The following is a 24,729-nucleotide window of genomic DNA, read 5'->3' as shown; positions in this document are numbered from 1 at the left end:
TATGTTACCCATTGGTTTTGGAATAAACACACCTGAAAATGCCAAATTCCTGAAAGGGAAGAAGGCTCTTTCTGCACTCATGCAGGTGCACTGGGGGTCAGATACAACCTTGGAGCAGGTTCCTGGCATTTCTACAAGTGATACATCAGGTATTTCTTTGTGTCAGAGAAACAACCATTTTTAAAACTACTTTTACAGAAGTAAATAGGTAACAGCCAAACTGTGAAGAACTATTCTTCAGATATTCAACACAGCAGGAAATCCAGTGTCTGGGGTTTTCTTCTGAGTGTAGAAAAGACAAGAAGAGAAGTATTCATTATTTATTTATGAGTCAAAGCATGCGAAAGCATCCCCAGGTCCAAATCTCTAAAACTTTTGAGTGTAATAGATTTATTTTTCCCAGGGGAAATACAAGAGCACTTTAACCAATGCTGGCTGCTTTTGGGAAAACAGAAAAAATATTTTCTTCCAGCACATGCTACAAACAGTCAGGCATGTGCAGCAAAGTTACTCCTTCAGAAAAATACTGTAAACCTGCAGCTTACGGAAAGAAATGTTCATGATGCATGAATGACAAACATGAAAAAAAAACCAGCAGCAAAAAGGGCAAATCAGCATTACAGTACCCAGCTTAAACTTCCTGCCTTGAAGGAAGAAAAATATCCAAGGCGTACCATTTCCAAAAATCTGATACAAACAAAGTAATTAATAAGCTTGGTTTGCCACCTGCACAGGCATTCTGGTGTCAGCAGCTCGCAGTGCTGAGCACGAGGAGCCTGCCTGTCGGAGCATCCCGGCAGTCGCAGTTACGCCACGGGCTCCTCACTTAACCAGGACACAAAGCACACACCAACCTACCCAACCTGCTGAACTGTTGAAAAGTATGTGACTCCCTCTCTTATAAATAATTAAGCCACCTACAAATTAGAGAAAATCAGTGGTGTGCAAGCAATGACGACTGTCAAGTCTGGTTCTGCTTTAGAAACAGCACAGGGCAAGGCAAACAAAGCCCAGTTTCTTAATAATCCCAGCAGAGACACCACACCTACCAATTGTCTGCGTAACCCACTTTGGGCCCAACCTGCAGGAGATCTATCAGTCGGGATCATCTCCAGGACTTGTTCCCCAAGCTACACAAATCACCATGAGGGGTGGCCTGGCTGCTGGGGAGTGAGTGGATCTTCCTGCCGAGCAGGAGACACAAGTCTGGATCTACCCTCTGGTTGTAACCAAGTGGAGGACTGGGAGGATAATTCCAGCCTCGCTGGGAAGAGCAGGAAATGATCCCTTGCACTGCTCTGGAGCACCCCCTGGTAGCCACACAACACCCCGGGAATGCCATCAGCCATCCCTGCCTGCCGGCCAGCTGCAGGAAGGGAGAACATGCTGGCAGAACCTAAGTTCACTTGGAAGCAGGGAATATTTAATGTATTCTTCGTGCAGCTGATGGTAAAATGGGTTAGTTAAAGGCCTTGTTCTCAGTGTGTCTCCACACAAGCAGCACTCCTGCTGAGGGCCACACGTGTTTGGGCGTTGAGCATCAACATGACACGTATGCTGACAGACACCAACACAGTGATGGCAGCTTTCATGTGATCCCAGTTATTTATCAGCTGAACATCTGAAACATTTAGACTAACACATGGAAAGCTGACAGAGTATCTCCTTTCCATCTTGAGATTACCGAAACCCACAGATTTTAAATACTCAGAAGGAAAAAAAATTTAGCAGCTTGAGATAGTACTACACCCTAACAAGAAAAAGCAACAGCTTTATGATAACAGAACTTCTGAACCTTGAATGAACCACAAAACTTCTGGTGAGAAGTAAAAAAACTCAGCGGTATCAGACAAGGCCACATTAGAACAAATACTCTGTGACACTCAGGAGAGAAAGGGCATGAGCAGAAAGCAGCTTGGTACCTGCAGACACAAGAACGTCTGTACCTCTCACCAACACTGCCTGTCCTACACCTTTATCACCAAACCACTAAGCAACAACCCCTTTTTAAAAAAATAACGCCAATAGACAATCCTAATACAGCCAATTCTTTGAGAATGCCAAAAATACAAAGACTTGGGAAACATTCTATTTGGAAATAGTCTATTTTTGTGCCTCTGGGTCTGAAAGAATGGAGTTAGAGAGTTCTTTCTTCCCTGGAGCCAAATTTACATAAGCATGTAGCTATTGCTAAATAACCTTTGCATTAGAGACAGCTCAGGGAAATGCCTCGTTCTTAAGACTCTGAAATTTCATCAGATCACTGTGTAGGGCGTTTTATTTTTTTTAATTATTACTCACACTTGTATACTGAATCACTTATAAAACAAATAAGGTTTAATAAGTTTCAATGCCCAAGGCTACCTCAACGTGATGACATCTCTGTCACGCAAGAACTGGGAGTGCTGCGCCCTGCAGCGATAACTAAAAAGCTGTTTGATATAATGGCAGGTTTAAAAGCAAACCTCCAGACCAAGAGAATTTAAAATGCAGATTCTTGAAACAGGTTAGAAGTCTCCTTCAAGTAAACAAATGTTATAAAAAAGTAGCAATTTCTTAATAATCCAACATTTTCAGTCCTTCAAATGCCAAAGAATAGGAGCACGAAAGAGAATTAAATTCCATACTGCAACATGGGTTTCAACAAAGGAGGGCAGCTTGAAACAGCAAATTTGAAATAGTGTCAGCAGAGGTGGCTGCTGGTGCCCCCCAGTTGGGAAATGGTGAGTTACTGATGACAGGTGGAAGGGAACAGAAAGCCAAAGGCCCCAGTGGAATTACAATATGCAACGCTGGGTGCATGTTCCGACAGGAGCCGCGGAACAGCCGGACTCGTTCTGCACAGAACGCTGAGTGAGATGAAACAGCAGCACACACCTGATCACCCAGGCTCACGGCCACGAAGAGGCAGATCAAAGTGCAGCCACGGCCAACTACTCACTGCGTCCCTGACTTGCAGTTTCAGTTCATTGAAATGCAGGAGTTTCGTGTCTTTTCTGAGCAATTTTTCCATGCCAACCTCGCTCGGAGCCGTTCAGTAAATGCAGACCATTAGTGGCACAAAATCATGACCCAACCAAAACCCACCCTGTTCGGGGCAGTGCCACTGTGCTCCGACGTGGAGAGAGTTTTTATCCCCACTCTGGTGGGTTGCATCATTCCCAAAACCTGTCACAATCCCAAAACCCACCTTGCTGCATTGACCAGAAACTGAAAAATGGTCTTTTTTCTCCTTCTCGTTCAGAGACATGGCCAAGCAGCTGCAGTTTGACTCTTAAAGTAACAAAGTGCTGGAGGAGTCCAAGGGCAAAGAATTCTGAAGCTTGTTGACACAACTTTTAGTTATCCCTCAAGAGGATGTGCTCTGCTTTACACATTCAGTGATCACTTGTTATGTTCAAATATATTTATTTATAGAATAAATATATAAAGTTAGAATCTTGCATATTTAAGGGAAGTGTTTACTTATTTTAAACACTTATTTTCAGCTGATATTTTTGGTTTAACAGCATAATGTTGCTATAAGTGTGATATGAGATTCTTAATATTAAAATATGAAGAATACATATAATTATATAAATATAATATTATAACATTTAGCTCTTGAAATAAGTATTTCCTGCTCCCCTTAAGCATGTACATGCACACATACCTGCACACATTGCAATCTGAAAACCTTTACTCCCTAATGATACAATTCATTGTAGTGACTGAAAGGAGAAATGGAAGACTAAATGCAAGAAAAGGCTTTACAAGTCTGCTCATATCTACCAACTGGAACAGGAGTTATGAGCTGTGAAGAGGGGGAAAAAAAAAAAAAAATCACACAAAAGCAAGGCAGCAGCTCTGCTCCCAGGTCTATTGTATCACATTCTGGTTTCGATTCTACTTGTTGAGTATTCACCTGTTTCGCTTAGTGCGCACTAATGAACAGGTGGATGGAGCCAAAGCCAAACTCAAAGGAATTATGACAAAACACTAATGCATTATACATCCTGCAGGTCTCATCATGCCCCGGGAATGGCAAACAGTCAGTCTCCCTTTCCAGATCTGACAATAAAATGATGAAACCTCATTCTGTCTTTTGAAACGCTGCAATGCACACAAATAACGCTTCCTCCTGGTTGAGCAGCAGGTCCTCAGTTATTCTAAATATAGATAATTTCTTCTGTCTTCTGATTTGGGAGAGCTCGAGAAGAAAAAGAAACAACCAAAAAAACCCCACAGCCCGCACACTTGCTCCAGACCTTTGCTTTGATGTTTAGTACCACACTGCACACAAGTCCTCTTAGCGACTGGTTAAAAAGAGTAGCAATTTTATGCAAATTATCAAAACTTGTACAAACACCAGCAAATCCTCAAAGCTGTGCAACTGCAAAGACTGCACAAGGGGCTCGTGATCTGCCTTCGCCTGCACTGCCTCGGTCAACAACCAAACCAAGAAGGAACAACAACTCCACCCACGCAAACGCCTCCATTCCACCCAAATACATTTGGACATCAAAATTGGTGCAGAACTGTACCCCAGGATTTCAAAACACACACCAACACTTTTAAGGGTGTAAAATTACAACAAAGCTTTTATAAATAGACCTCCTTAGGATGTACAACAGGAGCAGTGCCCTGGAAAAGAGGTTCAGGTACTGCAGATTTTTTCCCATGTGTAGTATGTACATTTTAAAACCCAAACTAAGAATTCAGCTCTTTTGAGTCATACACCACTATCAACTCACAAGAAAAGGGCATTAAACAAAAAATTCATTCAAATTAGCAAACAAACCCAAACTTACTGAAATGACTGCTATTTTCGGAGTTATTTATGAGTATCTATACTGGCAACTTCACTTTCATTTGGAGATGACAAAAATACTTAAAGAAAATATACATGCATGGGAAGTTACACTGTCTAAAGTGCTGTGGAGGAAATTCTCCCTTTCTCTATTGCCAGGAACTCTCTGTGCATTTAATATCAAAGGCCTCCTGCAGCAGTATAGTATGGCCATAAACCCAACTCTCTATCTTTTAAGGGAAAACCAGTATTTACCAGGGCCTGGAGCATGCCGTTCAGAATGACAGTGCCCTCCATGGTCTGGGACGAGGATTTGGATAACATGGAGAGCACCCAGTCCAGGAAATCTGCCATCCTGCTTTGCCTGACGTCAGGGCGGACAATAAACCTGTCACAGAAAAAAAAGAAAACACTGTAGCCATTCACTTTGTGACACCCAATGAAAAACAATTTTTCCTCCTATCCGAACTGGTTGTAGTTCCTGGAAATGATTCTTCAATGCGAATTTCCCCAAATCGCTGAGGGTGGGAACACTCCAAACCATCCTATGTTTAGCACATTTTTTAGTCCATGTTTAGCCCATTGTTTCTGAGCAAGGCTCTGACCTGGAACTTCGCCTTCATTTCAAACCCAGCTAAAAACTTGGGTTCTAAAAATTTCTTATCTTAATTGTAAAGCAACAAAACCTCCAAAGCCTTTAAGAAATTATTTCCATTAGAATTAGGGAAAAGCTGAAACAAATAGGAGGATTCTATAGGAAATAGGTGGAAATCAGCACTGTGTCCCTTTTGCACTGTCTGCAGCCAGGCCCAGAACAAGCAACCAGCAGAGCTAGATCTGGGGTTTCAGATATTTGAAAAGGTCAAATATTTATTTATTTTAGTGTGTTATTTAGCACACTAAATGGGTCAAGAGATGTGTTTTTAGCCATCTTAGAAAAGGGAAAAGAGGCTTTTCACGGCTAAACTACCATAAAACTATTCTCAACCCTCCCCTAACCAGCCACACTGCAGTCAGGGCATCACTTCAGTGCCTTGGCACCTACAAACCAGGGTCCTCTTCCAGCAGAGATTCAGACTACATTTGTTTTTAACACACCCAGTGGAAACAAGGCACATGGGGAAGCCCATCCAGCACAACTCATGGAACTCAAAGAGGATGTGCCCCAGAGCCAGGACCTGGTTCCTTCCTACACCTACAGATAACAGGGGAACAGCACCGAGAGCTGACTGATGGAGTATTAAATATATTAAATACAGAGAACACATCAACAGTGAGCTGATGGGATGGACTGGCTTCCCAGCCAGTCCCTGTGGTGCTCAGCAGCAGAACAATGAGGACTTGGGGTGAGTGCAGGAGGGTTGTTCTGGGTTGAAGGATGAAGCCGCCTTTGACCCAAGGGTGCGCGTGAGAGAAGTGACCTGTGAAGTGGCTGAGCTGGTTCCTAGACCCCTCCTCAGCCCCAAGGAGTTTAAATCTTTCTTTCCCAGAGGAGTGCCCTAACCTCCACACTACGAGCAGGATAAAGATCCGCCTCATCTCCTCCTACTGCAACCACTCACTGAGCAGGCAGAAAGGAGAATTCATGAAATATACTCCAGCTCCTCTGCCCTATGAGAAGCAGCTTACTGTGGAAAGCAGGAAATCTTGAATCCTGATGTTTCTAAACTTCACTTGAAATTCATGAACTCCTTGGAGCATGAACCAGGACCCAAACTTTCTCTTCCTCCCCAAGGACTTTCCCAGAGCGTTCCACAGAGTCAGACTTCTGTATCTTATCTCTCCATCTGTCCCAGGACCGTTGTGCTCCTGCCCACCCAAGCAACAGTCCAGCTCCAGGAACAGGGCACAGAGACCTCATCTCAGAATGACTCTGCTCAGAACTGGCTTTGGGGATGTGAAAACAGGCAAAGGCCTTGGAGCCAGCCTTCTAATTTCTGGTGTTTTAATCACCAGACTATTTTGAAAATGGTGTTTTCATATAAACTAAATAATTATAAGTCCACTATACAGTACCATTATAGCCTTGCACACCTGGTACTAGAACTAGCTTAGTGTATTCTATCACCATATTTGTTCTGAACATATACTCCTAATTAAAATTAATTCAGCCAATAAACAGACGTAAAGAGAACATAAAACAACAAGGTGCTTGCATAGGATCCAGTGTCAGGATGCAGGGCACTGGTGAAATCCCCCTGAAACCCAGGGCTGAGCACTGCATGAGCACAAAGCTCTGCTGCAATCAATGCTGCAATCAATTAAGTTACTGTATGTAAGCTTCCACTCAAAATTTAGTTTTACAGACACTCTGGAGTACAACTGAAGTGCAAATTCAATTAAGCATAATGTAATGAAAGAATCTTTTTTAATTACTGTCACCCTTGCTTGAGAAGGCTTCCAAATACTTCAAGAATCTATTGCTCTTGGTTAATTTGGGTATTTCCTGGGATTTTAGGAAATTAAGAAGGCCTATATGAATGCTCAAGAATAATTCATTTGTGTCACACCATCATCTCAAATCCTCTGGTACTGTCAATCTGTGACAAGGCAGATTACCCATACACATACATAAAAAGCAATTCCTAATTATTGAGTCCAAAATTACTACAAAAACTAATTAGGATCATAGAATTATAGAATCATAGAATGGTTTGGGTAGAAAAGGATCTTAAAGCTCATCCAGTTCCACCCCCTGCCATGGGCAGGGACACCTTCCTTGGAGCCCAGGTTGCTCCAAGCTCCACCCAGCCTGGAGACACTTCCAGGGATGAGGCAGCCACAGCTGCTCTGGGCAACCTGTGCCAGGGCCTCACCACCCTCACAGGAAAGGATAAGGAGACAAACCTACTTTCTGTTACATGGAAGTAAGTATGTAACAGGCCAGACTATTCATTCAAGATTGCACAAATAATTCATGCACTCATTTGAATTTTGCTCTGATATATTTCAGAATAAACCAGAAAAGCACAAGATGAGTCAGCAGAGAACTGTGAGTCTGGTCTCAAGTCCTTCATGAATTTTCTGCATGACACTGTACATTCAGTGTCAGCTTCAGACCCATAGCATTATACTCACTAAACATAAATTCTTAAAGCCTTGAGTCCTGTGAGTGAAGCTCAGAATAAATTTAAAATAAGTACACAGACAGTTACCTCCTAAAAAGACAATACAAGGTGTGCTCTACTAAATGTTGTATTTAACAACTATTTTGACTAATCCCATAAATTCAGTGCATCTTAACCCAGAGAACATGAACACAGGCGGTGTGGCTGTGACTCTCCCAAACCCACTGCCCCCCTCTCCCCATGTCCCTGTGTCTCTGTGTCCTGTTGTCCCTGTGTCCCACTGTCCCGGTGTTCCCAGGCCCCTGGTGCCGATGTTCCCATGTCCCTCAGTCCCCATCCCCTCGTCCCTCAGTCCCCATGTCCCCGTGTCCCTCAGTCCCCATGTCCCCGTGTCCCTCAGCCCCCATCCCCTTGTCCCTCTGTCCCCATGTCCCTCAGCCCCCATCCCCTTGTCCCTCTGTCCCTCGGTCCCCATCCCCTTGTCCCTCTGTCCCTCGGTCCCCGTGTCCCTCTGTCCCTCTGTCCCTCGGTCCCCGTGTCCCTCTGTCCCTCTGTCCCTGTGTCTCTCGGGAGCCGCTGCCCCTCAGCCCCCATCCCCGTGTCCCTCTGTCCCCATCCCCTTGTCCCTCTGTCCCTCTGTCCCTCGGTCCCCATGTCCCTCAGCTCCCATCCCCTTGTCCCTCTGTCCCTCTGTCCCTCGGTCCCCGTGTCCCTGTGTCCCCATCCCCTTGTCCCTCTGTCCCTCTGTCCCCATCCCCTTGTCCCTCTGTCCCTCTGTCCCCGTGTCCCTCGGGAGCCGCTGCCCCTCCAGCGACAGCGCCGAAGCTGCGCGGGCAGCGCCCCCTGCTGAGCACAGGCTGCAGTGCACAGTCGGGACTTGGACTGCTTTAAAAAGGAAAAAGAAAAGAAAACCCCCATCAGTCACAACCTGAGCCGACTAAAGGCCTCTTTCACTAGAATGTGCAGGAAGGTGGACTGGAATAGATACTGAAACGAGAGATATGTGTGTCCTATCCCTGCTTATGGGCTCTGTAATTTATTTTCATGTGCAAAGGAAACTATTCCCAAAAAACACTACTGGATCCAATTCAAGCAACTGTAATATCCTACAGACAGCTGGCAACTTCCAGCCCTCCAAACGCTGTCATGTCAGATTAAGGAACAGCAGCAGGAAGGGGGGCCAGCCCCTTCCTCTCTGTCAAGATGCACAAAAGAGACTTACTTGGACACCAGCACAGCAGCTGCATCCCGAGCCTTGTCACTGACAACCAGGTAACACTAAAGGGAAAAGAAAACTGACTGTAAAGAATTCATACATGGAGCTAGAATACCAACTGTGTAACAACTGTGTACATAATACACTACTGAATACTCACAATGACAAATATTATGAAGATAACATACATGGTGTCATTATTATATTACAAACTGAGTTTAAGATAGTAAAAAGTTAATTTTCCCATTTAACAAACTGTATCTGAGGCAGAATCTCCCTTCGTGTGCCTTTCAAAGCAGGTTTGTTACTGAAGGTTTGTTTACTGAAGCCTTAACTCACAGACACATTGCCCTGTAAGCAATAAACCCCTTAGTGCTGCACGTGTCAAAAGCCTGAGCTGTTGGGGTACCTGTGGGGATAGGGGTGGTTTACTTTTATCTCAAAGGCATGACAGACAAGTCAGCCACCTGGGCTGACACCCACTGGAACTTTACATATTTGTTGAAAAATCTTCATGCAGTCACAGCTTCCAAAGTTGCTCGCTCTGATCAAACGCTGATTTCCTGTAGAAATCCTCAGATTCGGCTTTCAGAAGAAGCTCTCTGGCACTTTCAAATGTTGAAAGCCTCTAACATATTCAAAGGCAGGGGTTCACCTCAGATAAAATAGCTTATTACATCAGGGGAAACAAGTCCCAGTCTCACTTGACTCTAAAGCAGCGAAGAATAGACTGAAGATCCAGAAGTACAAAAAAATTCCTTACAGATTAGACACAAAAATATGGGCTTAAATAATATGCAGAAAAGAACATCACTGAAGACTATACAGAATATATTATTATTTATCACATACTGAAAGATTAAGCCAAATATCCCAGGTCTGAAAGCATTACAGGATGTGTTTTCCTTACCTTTGCTATTTCCAGGATGCGATCCATCGTTGGCTGCCGAGCCTGCCCTTCCATGGAAACGAGGTTTCCATCAAAACGAGCCAGGTCAAAAGGAATCAGGCATATCATGGACAGCCACAGTAAGAGCATGTAGCGAGTTTCCCAAGTCTGCAAAGGAATGGTAAAACAAAGGTTTTTTACTCCATTTCCTGCATCATATTCCAACAAAGTGCCAAGAGCACAAATGACCCGCTGGCTCCAAGGAATTTTTAAAGTTGATCAAGAGAAAACTCCCAATGTGAGTGTCCTGAAACTCCAGAGGAGACAGAACTACAAGGGATCCCAAACAGCAACACTGGGACAAAATGAATGGACTTTCCCCCCCAGTCAGAAATCTAGGCATGTTTCTTTCCTTCCCATTTTCCCATTTTTCCCTTCCCTCGGCCTATCTGTGCCTCCATTCACAAATATAACAGAAGTATGTTTTTCTTCTTCATTTCTTATGTACTGCTTTCATGGATTTACTGAAACAACTTCAGACAAAAGAAGGAAGTTTTTCAAGCTTTAAAGCTGTACACCTACAGCAGCAAAGTGTCAGAATTGATGTTTGTTAAAAAAAAGCTTTAATTTAGAGCAGCAATACAATTATTGTCTTCAAATCCATTATTTTTGTTACTTATAATAGATAACGATCTCTCTTAAAATTCATCTATCTAAAGAAGCTCTCTGGAGCTCTTTTTCCTTTTTTAAAAATATCAGAATATAAACTACAGTATCCTGGAGTCAGACCCAATGATTTCTCAGTTACTCCTTTTAGAGGTTCAATGCCTTTCACTGCCCTTCTTCTTACTCTTATAATCAATTTGTTCCCTTACATGAGTAGTTACAGGTTCTATTTGCACCTCCACTGACACTGCTTCTAAATCCTTGGAACAAATCCCATGAAAGAAAACCAAGACCTGTCCTTGGGGAGGGCATTTCACCTGTAACAACACGACGGTTTTCACACCAAATGCAGGTGTTAACACCAGACAGGGTCTGTCACTACTTTATATACTTTTTTCCCAAATGTTTTCCTTCAGCTTTTTCCACTGAAGACATAAAAGTTAAACAAAAAGTACAGCAAGTTCTCACCTCGGGGTCTCTTGGGTTCTGCTTTGCAAGCATATCCAAAACAGGCTGCAGGTCCCGGACTTCATGAGGGAACAGTGGGAGGAAACGTTTGTACCCTCTCACCTAAAGCAGAAATTTTCAGAATTCAGTCACTCACCCAGCACCAGCACGTACTGAGGGGAAAGGAAAGACCCTTGGAGGAACTTCTTGATTAGGATACTCATGTCATAAGGAGAGTAAGGATGCAAATTAAGGTCGTAAATACCTTGTGATGTTTGTGTTTTTACAAACTTACTAAAAATTCATGAAATGATAATTCTGTAACTTTAAAACAAGGGACCTCTGGAGATTGTCTAGTCCAACCCTCCTGGTAAAGCAGGGTCAGCCCAGCACCACATCCGTGGGGTGTCCAGTATCCCAGGGAGGAGACCCCACCACCCCTCTGAGCCACCTATTCCAGGGCTCAGCCCTTACACATCAAAAATATTTTCTTGTGCTCAAATGTAAATTCCACAATCCATCTAACTGTTCATCATACTTTACTTTTCAACATTATAACTCATGTTTTAGCACTCAATATCTCCATGTCTGCAACTACTTTTGCATTCAGACCTTGACTTTTACTAATTTGGATCATTAATTAACATAAGCTATCATGAAAATGAGAAACAAGAGAACTAATCTTTCACAGTACAGTTTAAAATATTTAATTGCACCAGACATTTATTTTAATATTTTTGAAAATAACCAAGAAAATATTGATAAGTTACAAATTCCAGTTACAGAACATTAAATTTAGGATTTTTTTACCTTTGTAATGATGTAGAGAAATTTAAAAGCCAGGTGAACTAGTGGGGGAGGAGATGCACTGTCCCGTACTATATCCAACAAAGAATTCATCATCCCCTCTAAAAAAAAGGAGAGGAAAAACAGTGAGACTACATGCAGCTCACACAGTTTCTTGTACTTCTGATAGAAGAGAGGGAGACAGCAATAATATAATGGAAATACTATCAGCCACAGCAATCTTGTAATGCAAACACAGATCTTCCAGAGGAACAGATTTTTAAGTATATACACAGAAATTATTTAAGGATGACATTCCTACCTAAGTGGCGGTCCAAAAGGTGAGGCTGCTCCTGATACTTGTCCATTATACCTGAAAATGAAAAGATATCTGTAATAAACTACTCAAAGGCTCTTACAGAGCCTTAACTGTGAGATACCCTCAGATTCTGAACAGTTTTAGCTTAAGATTTCTGCATCCCTGAACTGCCACTACCTATAAGTGAGGTCAGAAAGTTAGAAAACCATAGAGTGGATGGAGCTTGGAACAACCTGGTCTAGTGGAAGGTGTCCCCATCATGGCAGGGAGGGTGGAATGAGATGATCTTTAAGGTCCCTTCCAACCCAGAGCAGTCTATAACTCTAAGTAACAGCACAAGCACAGTCTGTCCCCCTCAAAGAGCACTCATTTACCTACACTAAATCATCAACCCACTCCCAGGAGTCTCTCCAATTTCCTTGGACAAACCTCTCACAGTACCACTTTGCAATGAGGCTGCTCCTCACAATCCTCAGAGCTAGTTTCTTATTTTGAAATAGAATACAGGGAATTATTCAGCAAAGAACAAAGGATCCTTAACAAATTTTAACCTCAACAAATACAAACTGCAGCTCTTACCACTGTGCTCCTCAAAACTGTTCACACCCCTTACTGTATTTTGCTGCCAGTAACACGGTCTCTTCCTTTTGGATACTGACTCAAGAAAGGACAAATTGAAATTGAATATTGAAAAAAAATAAGAACAAGTTGCCAGAGCTTTTAGACACAAAAGCTTTGTAATTTAAACACAGAATTAACAAAAAGCAGCTACAGAAATGAAAGCTGGATTCCCAAGGAGATCATTAAGTGATCCAGTGTTGCACTGGAGATTGCCTGGCCCATTTCAGATATTTGGTCAGAAAATAGCTTTTGAATTAGAAAACTAAAACCTCCTTAAGCTCCCCTTTTCCTGTATTTGTTTCTCTCACAAACACCTTTGCTCTCTGTCCTTTTTCTCTGCTTGACACATCAACACTTACATTTAAGCCATGACTGAACTCCAACAGTGCTGCAGTTGACCAGTGGATGACACTGCACAACCACCAGATGGTCCAACAGTATCCCTGTGCAATTCCACTGGGATACCAGAATGCCATCGAGAGGGAAACTTGAGCTCCTAATCATCACTAACTTCCCACCTTAATTAACGATGCCTTAAGCTGCCTACAGACAGCAGAACTAGTGAACACAAATTCCACCACCACCCAAAGCCACAGCTTTCCAGCAGAAGTGGAATTGAAGAGCAAATTCTTTTCCCAGCTCACAGCCTGGCAAAGGTAAAATAAAACCCCAAATATAAAAGCTGGAGTGAATGAACCTAAACCAGTTCCTCTAAAACTATTATTTCAAAAAAGATCTTCCTGTATTTTCCTACAAAACTGTAGTTGCAGATTAAACTGTTTCCCAAACCTCTGTTTCTAATGGTTCAACAAAAAAATGAGCATCACGAGTTTTTCTGAGCGCTTTGGAAACCTTCGTTAAAATCCTCTGGAATGGGGGATTACTGCATTCTCTGTTCCCAGACAAAAGGTATGCCCCAAGTTTCAGTGTTCTAACCCACACATTGAGCATCTTGCCAGATTTGGGACATTTTGTCCAAGAAGGATCAATGACACCTGAGCACACTAAATATTATAACCCAATACTGAACCACATGCACAGTACCTCTGTTGTAAGCATATTGAGCCTGTATTTACTGGGCAACGATCTGCAGGCAGAAAGCTCATAAATACAATTTAAATGCACAGAAACACCACACTGATGTGACAGACAGAGAGGCACAGCAAGGTGATTGACTCAGGGAGATGCCACCTCTCAGACACCGAGGTTTTTCCAGCAATGGCTTTTCCTATCCCACTGAAATCTGACATTTCCTCCGTGATGCTGAACAACCTCACCACTGTGAGTGTTGCTGGTACTTCTGTCTGAGCAGTTACATGTCCATCACAGGCCTCCTCAGATGGAGCAGTCAGTTCAGCCAACCACTCTAATGCTACTGAGGAACTTCTGCAGGGTCAGCTCTCCAAATTTTGGGGATTTCTGCTTTATTGTTTGCCTATCTCATTTCTTGTTGTCAAAAACAGAGCTGCCGGATCAATATTTTGACTGTGAGTTTTGCAATTTCACCATCCTTTACAAAAATACTTGCAAAATGCCAGTCTGCTAAATTCAGTTTATAAATACATGCAGCACTGAATTAAGTTTTGAAAATCACCTCATCAGAACACTGACCCAACACACAGATGTGCCCTGAAACCAGGAGACCACGACATGCACCTCACTACGGCCTTTCCAGATTCAGCTGAGGCCTAGGGGCAGCTTTCATTAGGTGGCACAAAAGTCAAATCCAAGTTAACTCCACTTAAAAAAACAAACATGATCTGTATGGATTCAGCCACTCTTCACATTTCCCATGAAACAAAAAAGTAAAAATAGGAAACTGGCACTTTAAAGCAGAAAATGGATGTGTTTCAGTGAGTAATTAGGTAAAAAAACTACTTTATTTGACTGACATACAAAGTTTTAACTAAATTAAGGCCTGAATTTGAATAGGAAACTGGAGGCCCAACATGAGTCAGAATTCAGACTTCTGGAATCTAAGACCTAGGTTTTCATTTACAGTAGTTACCAGGTAATAAAGGAATATCTATATGGAAAACAAAATGAGCAAAGATCTAAATCTGAACTACCTGTTGATAAAGCTCCAGCATCATCACTGACCCAAAAATCAGCGGTTTGGTCCCTTTTTGGTAATCAGCAATAACAAAACGCATCATGCAGAATAAAATTTCTCTATCAAGCAATAGCAGGACCACTCCCTTTGGGTGCCGTGCTTACCTATGAACCGTTCCACGGCCATTTCCCTTGTCACCAGCTCCCCGAAGACGCCCCTTAGGTTCCCGATGAGCTCCGCGACTTCCCTGCTCTCCGTGAAGCTGTCCAGGATGTTCTTCTCGCTGATGGCACCGGGCTCCCGCTCCTCGCCCTCCTCTGGCTCCGGCCCCACTCCGTCCATCCCGGCGGGCCCGGCGCTGGCAGTGACAGAGAGAAGGGTCGGTGCCACCGCCCGTCAGCCCCCGCCCGGCCCCGCCATGCGGCCACCGCGCCCCTCCCGCAGCCCCTCCCGCAGCCCCGCCCGGCCCTACCGGCCTCCGCCGCCGGCCCGCACCACGGGGCTCCCGGAGCCGCCGCCCTCGCCCCCGGCCGGCCCGGCGCGGTGCGACCACCCGGGACAAGCGACCACCCGGGACAAGCGACCAAGCGCCCACCCGGCACAGGCGCCCAGAGCCGCCACGGGCCCGCCCCGCGCCGCCGCAGCTCCCGCCCTGCTACGGGCCGCCAGGAGGGACCAAAGGCGGCGGCGGCACCGCCTCCGAGCCCGGCCCCTCCGCGGGGTGACGGGGAGCTGAGACTCTGGAGACGCACACCGGGAATGGGGACATCCAGCTTGGGGATACTCAGCGGGGATGGGAGCACCCACCCTGGGGACACCTGCTGGGGATGGGGACATTCACCGGGGACAGGGACATCCACGGGCGATGAGGACACCCACCCTGGAGATACCCACCGGCAACAGGGACACCCCCCAGGGATGGGGACACCCAGTCTGGAGATGGGGACATCCACCCTGGGGTCACCCATCCTAGGGATACCCAATGATGGGGTCCTGGACATGGGACAAGGATGGGGACACGGGCATGGGCACCCAAGCACTGGCTGAAGACGGAGATAGGAACCTCCTAGGGAAGGGAACAGGGATGGGGACCTGGGCACGGGGAGCTCAGGGAAAAGGACCAGGATAGGGACAACCTCGGTTGCACAAGGAGTGGGGGAGACAGCTGGATGATGCTGCTATCCATGACCTCCATGCCTTACCCCACCCACACCAAAACACTGCATTACATGGTTAATATCATAACGCATTATCTAAACCTCATACAATTCTGGAAACATTTGAAGCCTGAAAGCTACAACGACAGCTCCACTGATTATACAGGAAATTCAAGGAGGCACTTCAGCCTGGCCAGGATGTCAGAAAAGGTAGTTGCTCTTTACTGCTATCCAGCAGCTCCACCCACACCCAAATATTTTATCTTCAGGCTCAAGTTCATGAAATCAAACCACGATCACAAAACACATGTACACCGAATGGCTGGTTTCTGCAAGGCAAGTGTTTTATTTGAGAAGAAGTTTGAGTTCACAAGTACTTCCCAGTGTGATACAGGTCGGTTTGTTCACATCCAGAAACACCAGTGCACATGCACTTTGCTCTTTCCTCAGACCTAGATCTTCCAGCCATCAGCTACAATTCCAACTGTATTCTTACTCTACTGTTCCACTTTTCCACCTTTATAGTTCAATTAAGTTTTATAACCCACCATGACAGATTCCCCTGATTCAAAGGAAGTAAAAATTTTTCACTATTTGTATCATATTTACAGAGAACAAAGCGCATTGTTTTAAACCAATTATAAGATCAAATTTTAAACTTTATTAAATCTTTACAGCACAACCATTTAAAGCTGAAAGAAGTCTAAACATATTAGAGCGCTTTTGAATATAATATTTTAGTATTAGTCATGCCAACTGTCTGAAGCCTAAATATTCAGGTCATTCTTACCCAAACCTTCTAATTCATATTTGTGGGACTGCACTTACTTCTACTCTCCTCGCCACTCTCTTCCTTTAAAACCCCACAGAGTCACTAATGTACTCTAGCTCAGACTGTACACCAGTATCTTTGCTGAACAGTTTTCTCCCCAGATTCCCACTGCCTATGTTTTCTGTAAAAATAAAGCAGTAAGGGACAATAAAACCCCTTACAAATCCATCAGATTTGACGCTGTTCCTTCCATAACCCAGCGGTGGCACAACAGACCAGCTTTGCCCACTGCACTCATTTTCTAAAATTGAAAATCCATCAAGCACCAACCAACCCAGCAGCCACAGGTGCTTCCTCTCACCCAACCACGGAGCCTCCCTCCCACGTTTTGCTGTCTTTTTACAAAGTTATTTAAATATGTTACTACTGTAGTACAACATACTGAAATATCACACTAAAACTATGAAATGTTACTATCAGCTTTGAGTGGTAACAACCTACTTATGACTGTATAGTTAATTACCAAGGAACTAGACATCCTTTCAGAAAATACCACTGGAATTTCAGTTCTTATAGTTCTTAACAAATGTGAGTAAATTACATTAAATAAATATTAGAAATATTATTAATTACATATGTTTGCCAAGTGCAGCCAAAGGGCCTTGTCTACTCGTTAAATTAAAAAGAGAATGTTTTCAGATTCATAGAATCTGACTGCAGTTTTGGATTAGGACATTTGACATGCAAAAGGACAGGAAAGGGAAACAGAAGACTATGGAAATATTCATGGGAAAAGGGCTGGGAACACACAGAAAACTAAACCAGAACAAACAAAGGCAGAAGTAAGAACTTGTTATTCCTTCCAGCACCACTGTCCCACAGCTGCATCTCTCCATAACAAACTGCTGATGGAGCAGCAGCAGGAGTGGGAAGATGCTGCTGTGGAACAACTGGGAACACAGCAGCTACGAAGTGAGAGAGCAAGGTCAGGCTGACTGTCGTGCTGCTTTTCCAAGCCAGTGGAGCCTTGACAAACAGGGCAGCCCTTTCCTTCAGCAGGGGAGGAATCTGTGCTGGGAAACTAGTGCCCAAGTTAAAGATTACACAATTGCTCTTAATTAGTGAGGCTCAAAAGTGCACTAAGCCTTCTCCATATCAGGTGTTTTACCATCAATTCCGAGTTTGTGGTACTTGGGATGAGCAGGGGCTGCTCATTTCTAAGGGACTATGTCAGAATTTCTCAAATGTACCTGGTTACTTTAGAAGTTTCCTCATCATGTTTAGGGTAGAGCCCCTGTACCCTGTCCCAAAATGGTTCCAGTGGTTTATGTAATTAAAGAGCTGATACAACTTGTTTCGTTTCTCAAATCCCGGAGCTTTGGGTATTATGCTGTGATAGGCAGAGAAAAAAGAGCTGCTGAACCCCCCAAACATTCCAGCAATGGCCAGTTCAAATTCCGAATGGCCATAGAAGGAGGCAGGGTCAAATATAATCGGCCCAGAGTCGTCCTCAGCCACATTCCCTGCCCACAGGTCCCCGTGCAGGAGAGCGGGAACAATTTCTACATCACAGAACATTTCAGGAATCTTTGGCTGAAAAAGCATAAACAGACATGTAACAATTAAAACGTTTTGAAGAAAATATTACATAAAAGTACTGTAGCATGTTAGAGCCTGAGCTGGCCAAATGCTGCCTGTGTTCAGCCCTCATGGAGTGCTTTGGACGTTGATGGCAACAAGAACAAGCCAGTGATAAATGTTCTGGGTTGTTCTTGACAGAGCTTAGCAAAGCATTTAATTCACAGTCTATTATCAACACCTAGTACTGATACATTGTTTCTAGACATGGATACTGCTGGCCGTCATGAGAAATATAAAATAATTTCATTTAAACTAAGAAGTTTCAATGGCAAAAAGGACTGCAGTAAGCATCTGGACCAATGAACAGAAGAGAAGAACACATCCCTGGTGTTCCATGAGTGCTGCATGGAACATGGCCTGAACCAGCCTCAGCTGTAAGACTAGACCAGGTAAAATACAAATCTGTCCAGGCAGCAGAATTTCACCCACTTCATAAGACCAAGCTCTTAGGATTTACCTTATTATTATTATCAGAAAAAATGCTAATGCTCAATTATTTTTTCCACTATATATAAAAATGGAAAGAGCAGCAGGAATTCTGTTCAGCTGACAGTGTTTCTGGACCCACTGTGAAGCTCATCCAGACCCTGCTCTTCATTCCAAGCTAAGTAAATCCCTTATAAAACACCTTTACAATCCCACTGATACGCATTTTCTGAAATTCTAGAAAATAAATTTAAGACATGGTTCATACTTTGAGCTGTGACCAGAGCTCTCTGGCTTCTCTGTCTCCATAATCTTTTTCAATCAAATCCAGCTGAGCCTGGAGTCGGTGACGGATAAAGAAGGATGGCCAGTCACTCTGCCACTCATTCACCTGGAAAATACAACACGAGTTTGTAACACACAGTTTTAACATATATGCAGCCAGTGTTAACAACAGAGATCCAGTTAAAACATTCAATGCTGACACAATGGCCTGGACAATGTCAGTGTGACCAATGCACAGAGACATCAGATGTTTTGCTTTGGGAGTGCTGCTCTCCACCACACTTAGGTGGGGCTCTCTTTAATGTAAGTTGAGTTTCTGGCTATTTTCATTCATTCCCATTTTCTTAATGTATTTTAGAGGGAGAGTTCCTGGTGAGACCATTTCAGTTGTTCAATATCATGTTTCAAATCTTTCTGGAAAGGCAGAAGTATTTATTCATTTTTACTGGGTAACACGTTTCTAATTTGGTGAAAAGTTGTACTTAGCAAAGAGTTTTGAGGTACTGGAGGTTCGTTCAGTTAAGTCATAGAATGAAATCCTGACACATGCAGAGCCTCAAAGAGCCCTTTCCAGTGTCTCATGAGACATGTTGCATGATGAGGCTCTCCAAAAGCAGTGGAGAGATCCATATAGAAGGGGTTAATAAAACCAACACATCCAAAGGGACACTGATTTTTTTAAGTATCACCAAACTAAAGAACCACCACATCATTCCAAATTCTCACTCAATCCACCACATCTGCTGGCCACATGCACAGTTCCAGGGCACATACATTGGATAGATTTTGTGATCTCTGGGCAGTCAAGGCAGGATGGAACAGGGAAAGCAAAGCTGTGCTCAGAAAGCTGAAGACAAATGGAGCAAGTTTGTGTATGAGGAGTTTACAGACCTGTACAAGTGCCTGTTGGCTTTCACACCTGTGGAACTGACCATACCTGTGGGATATAACCACAGCAAGTGGCTGTGTGGAATCCAAACCGATCCACAAACTGGGACTCGGAGTGACCGGCTCCTTTTCCTACAGAACAAAATAAATATTAGGGCCTTTGAGATCTTTACATGGTAAAGTTTGCAAAGACAGAACCTAATTTCAAAAAATAGGCAGAAAAAGTTACTTTAAGCAATAAGTTGCACTTATTTCATGGTCACAACCCTTTCAAAAGCTGGAAAGAACTCTTATGGACTTGAAGATGCTGAATGGAAATAGAGGCATAGTCAGTCACAGTCAGTGAGTTTGCTTTGGATAAAGGAGTTGGACATTTCGGAAAGGAGCCCAAACACAGAGTCACAATCTGCTGTTCTGACACTTGGACATGTTGCCATTAAATGTGGCTTGGGTTTGATTCATAGATTATTTGGGACCTGCCAGTAATTTGGCCTTCACTCAAAAAAAATGGATTAAAATTTGTCCACCACTAAGAGTCAGACCCAGTCCACCTCTGAAGTCATTGGAACAACACAGATACAGACTGGTACTAAAAAAATAATTCTTTATATAGCTGAGGTTTTTTTCATTTATGCTTTAATTCACTTTGAGGAGCAGCAATTTTTGAATATTTTGCCACTTATTTGAGTTCAAAAACGTCATCCCCAATATCTTTAAAAGGGAACTTTATTCTGCACTTACTAAGGAACAATATTCTGTAATCAGTTAATTATCTAAACCAACAGCAAGCAAAAAATAGGATTTCTATAAGCTCAAGAGCATTTTAAGAGAGTACATGAGGCTGAAAGGTTTCACTGACACTGAAGAAGAGTCCAAATTGTCAGTTTGACTTAGGAGAGCTGGAAGTTCTAACAACCAAGTGTTAGTGCTATTTCTTACTAAATTTCAGAATCCACGTCATTTTGTACAACAAAGTATACACGGAATGAAGAATTCAAAATAAATTAATTTTGTTTTGCCAAGGTTAAAATGATGTGTTTAAAAATCACAATAGTAGTTCAAGCTGCTGTGTGTATAAGGTCCATTTTGAGAAGTGTGGCATAAGGACAAGAGGGACATGGCCCATGAAACTGTCCTAGTGTTGACTTTAATTATCATGAAAATGATAATGCAATGCTGCACCACAGCCAAAGGAATTGCTTCCTTTTTGGTTTAGTACATGACATCAATACTCTACCAATTGTGCTTCCCTCAGTCCTCAGCTTCTCTCCAAGTTTCTGGTTATAAAGATGAAGCTCTGCTATCTGCTCTCCCAGCTTTGAAGAGTATCTGTAGGATCAAATAAACCAAAATGAAGCTGAAGCAAATGAACAAATATTATAGTGAAAAAAACCCCTCAATTAAATATGACCAAGGCTATTTCCAGCAAACATAGAACCTTAATCAATTTCACAAGCACCTAACAGGGACCAAATGCCTTGATAACAGCTCTGAAGACACAGATAATGCAATAAACACACTAAATGCTCTTGCAAGAAAGGTAAAGAGAACACAAGGTGGTATAAACAGGAGCAGTAAGGGCAAGAGGATTGTGTCCTCCTCCTTATCAGCTCCACTATCAGCAGAGAACAGAACTGTTGGGCTTTACCCTTCCAAATCAGCTGAACAGCACTTGGAAGGGTAAGTCTGAAAAGAAGCCATAGGCAGGGATTTAATCGAGGCTGCCTAATGCTGAAGGCAGACAACTAAAAACCAGTTAAATATTCCACAGGTATCTTAACAGGAGTTTCAAGGATGGAAACTAATTTCTTCTCCATGCCCAGAATGGGGGGGGGAAATGATGGATTTAAAATCGCAACCAGAAGGACTAAGGTTAGACACTGGAAAATCCTTCCTAGGAACAGTGGGATGGATTAGAATAGACTGTTTGTGGACGCTGTGGAATTGCCAGTATTGTCCCAAATAAAACAGATGGGTTGGATAACCAGCAGCCAGAAGAGCCATAGGCATGACACTGTTCCCATACAGAGGCCTGGAACACAGCAGTGAGCTCTGAAAGTCTGATTTCAGGAACACATGACTCCTGAATTCCATGTTCAGTTTGGCTGACAGATGAAGTGCAAATTCATGTCATCCTAACTTAATCATGAAGTAAATCATACTGGAAGATTCTACTTAGAGAAGCAGAGGTTTCAAAGACCTAAGCAGCCTGTAAGGTTAAAGAAACCTGTTGGGCTGGGAAAAGAAACTCCAATGAAAAATCTCATGAGAGAACAATGGGCCAACTCAGCTGTGATTACATTCCCTTCAGCAGCATCTCAGCACATGTGGACCAGCACACAAATGAGTAGTGACATCCATTTGTACTGCAGGAGAAGCAAAATATGGACAAGGAGTGTGTACACATACATATATAAATAGATAGATAGATACATACATACATATATATATTTTTTAATATGTACACAGAGAAACACAGATCTCAACAGAGAGCAGCTCTGTCTCTGAGAGAATAAAGCTGCTCTGCTCATGAAGTTTCCTGGCTGACTGTAAGATATAAAAAAAAGATATAAAACATAGTAAAAAGAGATGCATGGACATACTTGTTGAGGTGCTTCATCTTTAGGTACTCCATGGCAAACATGGCTCCTCCTCCAGGCAGGTCAATCACTTTGATGGGCTGAGGCACTCTCACAGTCTTGGTTTTCCGAATCGCTTCCAGACTTGCCATTTCCCCTTCAAACATTTTTCTAGCCTGTCGAGGAATAGGAATATCCTTGGGCTAAACTATGGATGTCTACAATGAGTACTTTGGAAAAAACAGACTTTTGACAAAGTGGCAAGGAGTTAATTCCTCTTGATAAAAGGAGAGAGCTGCAGCAAGGCTTCAGTCCACACAGGAAGACTTAAGGCCCTAACTTTTGGTTTTTTCCTAAATTTATCCCAGGGTTGTAGGATATGTCACATTTCACCCTGATTTCCAGCTGCTTATGAAGACGCCAAACTACCTGGATGCAATAGCACCTCTGAGGATAATGTGGCCACTGCTAAATGATGTAAGATTGAGCCCTTAAACTGGTTCTTCTTTCCCCACAGGCCACTGGATGGAGATGATGGCACAAATATTCAGCATTTGCTCTGCATTTTTGAAGCAAAGGTGCTGTTCTTCACAGCAGTTTAGGATGATTTTGATATTGATAAAGCAAATTTCTGATACACTGTGGTGTTAGAAAAAGCAATTGAGTATTCATTTAGTAATAGAAAAGTCAAGAGTTTGGCTTAAGAAGCTGCAAGAGCTTTACTTTTAGACATGCAAAAAGCAACGGGGACATTTGAACTTCTGTAGCTGTAAAGATAATATGTGAGTTTTAGCACTGGCCCCTGTTTGTGCCATCCCATTATTGACCCTCCCAACTGGAACATGAAAAGGAACGCAGTGAATGCAAAGCCAGCTCTGGGCCTTTCCAAACTCCAAGTACCACAATAACAGCTTTGTGCTTGGCCTCCTTTTTACAGGAATTACAGCTCATTCCTGCTGTTGAGGACTATCACATCACATTACACTGCATTTCACACTAACCAAACCTGCTACATTAATTCTGGATATAAAATAGACACAGCTTTAAAAAGAATACTGAGAACTGGAATAATTATGCATTATCAACAATCAGCTGCTTTTAAAAATAAAAAGCCATCTCTATGCAATCATAAGATCTGCTGGCATTGACCTGAGGTTTGTGGTTGATTTTCACAAATACCCGTCCGCTGTCTGTCTCATACGTTTGCCCTTGGCTGATGCATCCTCCCCCAGAGCTCCCCAGTGCCTTCAGAACGTTGGTGTTCAGCTCTGCCTTCAGGATTTTCTCCATGGTCATTTCCAGGCTGCTGCAGCCGCTCCTCTGTTAAACCTGCTGCGAAACGGGATTAAGGGTCTGGGTCCTTCTGTCACTGTCACTCTGCGATGAGGTAGGAAGGGCCACCCACCACAGAAAAAAATTTAAAAAGCAGCTGAAAAAATAGCTCAGCCAGAGAGAATGTTTCAAAATGCTTTGCTTGCCGTGGGCTTTTATAGCTATACATGAAAAATAAAATTCTTTATAAATATTTGCTAGAATAAACTGGAGAGATTTATTCTAGGAGAGGTGGGTCCTGGGGCCTCTCAGCGGTGCTGGAGCTGCTGGTATTTGTAGTTTGGAGCCGCTGTAAAGCTCCGGGATCGCCTGCGGAAGGACCATTTTAGGCCAATCCACTAGAGGGAAGCTGAAGGCAGCCCCAGGAATGGCCACAGGCGCTCTATCGGGGGCGTTCGGTGTGAAATCCAAAGATGCAGCCTAGAAAGATGTGGTTAAATCCGCTAATCGGCCGGGCTGGTTGCGGGGAGGACGAGGAGCCAGGCGGGAAGCCCGGCTGGAGCCCACGATTCCCTGCGGGAATTCCTGCTGGTGCGGGACAGGGCCGTGGGGAGGGGGGAGATCCCGGCCGGGCTGCGGGACGGGACCGGCGGGCGGCCCTGCGGGCACAGCGCGGGTGAGCGGCACCCCCGGGAGCCCGGTGTGAGGGGCGGCTGCTGCCGGTGTGAGGGGGAGGAGGCTGTCCCGGTGTGAGGGGGGACTGTTCCTGCAGTGATAGAGGGCTGTTCCCGGTGTGAGGGGGGGCTGCTCCCGGTGTGAGGGGGGACTGTTCCTGCAGTGATGGGAGGGCTGTTC

General features: G+C 43.7%; 2 protein-coding genes across 5 annotated transcripts in view; both read right to left on the bottom strand.

Moving 5' to 3' along the window:
* Positions 1-15,440, bottom strand: part of TBCD (tubulin folding cofactor D) — a 114,652-nt gene extending 99,212 nt beyond the window's left edge. Inside the window, exons 1-8 of the mRNA XM_042032715.1 lie at positions 15,327-15,440; positions 15,019-15,212; positions 12,184-12,234; positions 11,886-11,983; positions 11,097-11,198; positions 9,984-10,130; positions 9,080-9,135; positions 5,045-5,177 (exon numbers count right to left, since the gene is read on the bottom strand). Of these exons, the coding sequence (XP_041888649.1) occupies positions 5,045-5,177; positions 9,080-9,135; positions 9,984-10,130; positions 11,097-11,198; positions 11,886-11,983; positions 12,184-12,234; positions 15,019-15,196 (765 nt within the window). The 5' untranslated portion in view covers positions 15,197-15,212; positions 15,327-15,440. The remainder of the gene's footprint in view (positions 1-5,044; positions 5,178-9,079; positions 9,136-9,983; positions 10,131-11,096; positions 11,199-11,885; positions 11,984-12,183; positions 12,235-15,018; positions 15,213-15,326) is intronic.
* An 894-nt stretch (positions 15,441-16,334) lies between these two features.
* Positions 16,335-24,729, bottom strand: part of FN3K (fructosamine 3 kinase) — a 12,033-nt gene continuing 3,638 nt past the window's right edge. For 2 of the 4 annotated variants that reach the window (XM_042032700.1, XM_042032699.1), the window contains 5 exons: positions 22,627-22,778; positions 21,261-21,352; positions 20,073-20,155; positions 19,119-19,241; positions 16,335-18,376 (listed from right to left, as the gene is read on the bottom strand). In XM_042032700.1, coding sequence (XP_041888634.1) covers positions 18,038-18,376; positions 19,119-19,241; positions 20,073-20,155; positions 21,261-21,352; positions 22,627-22,778 — 789 coding nt within the window. In that variant the 3' untranslated portion in view covers positions 16,335-18,037. Of the gene's footprint in view, positions 18,377-19,118; positions 19,242-20,072; positions 20,156-21,260; positions 21,353-22,626; positions 22,779-23,751; positions 23,935-24,729 lie in introns of all 4 variants that reach the window. The other 2 variants (XM_042032697.1, XM_042032698.1) reach the window with 2 other exon arrangements.

Source organism: Corvus kubaryi, unplaced genomic scaffold (assembly GCF_017639235.1).
Source record: "Corvus kubaryi isolate FWS band 111438036 unplaced genomic scaffold, C.kubaryi_AGA036_p1.0 37353, whole genome shotgun sequence".
NCBI lineage: Eukaryota > Metazoa > Chordata > Aves > Passeriformes > Corvidae > Corvus > Corvus kubaryi.
This window is presented reverse-complemented; position numbering and strand designations above follow the sequence as displayed.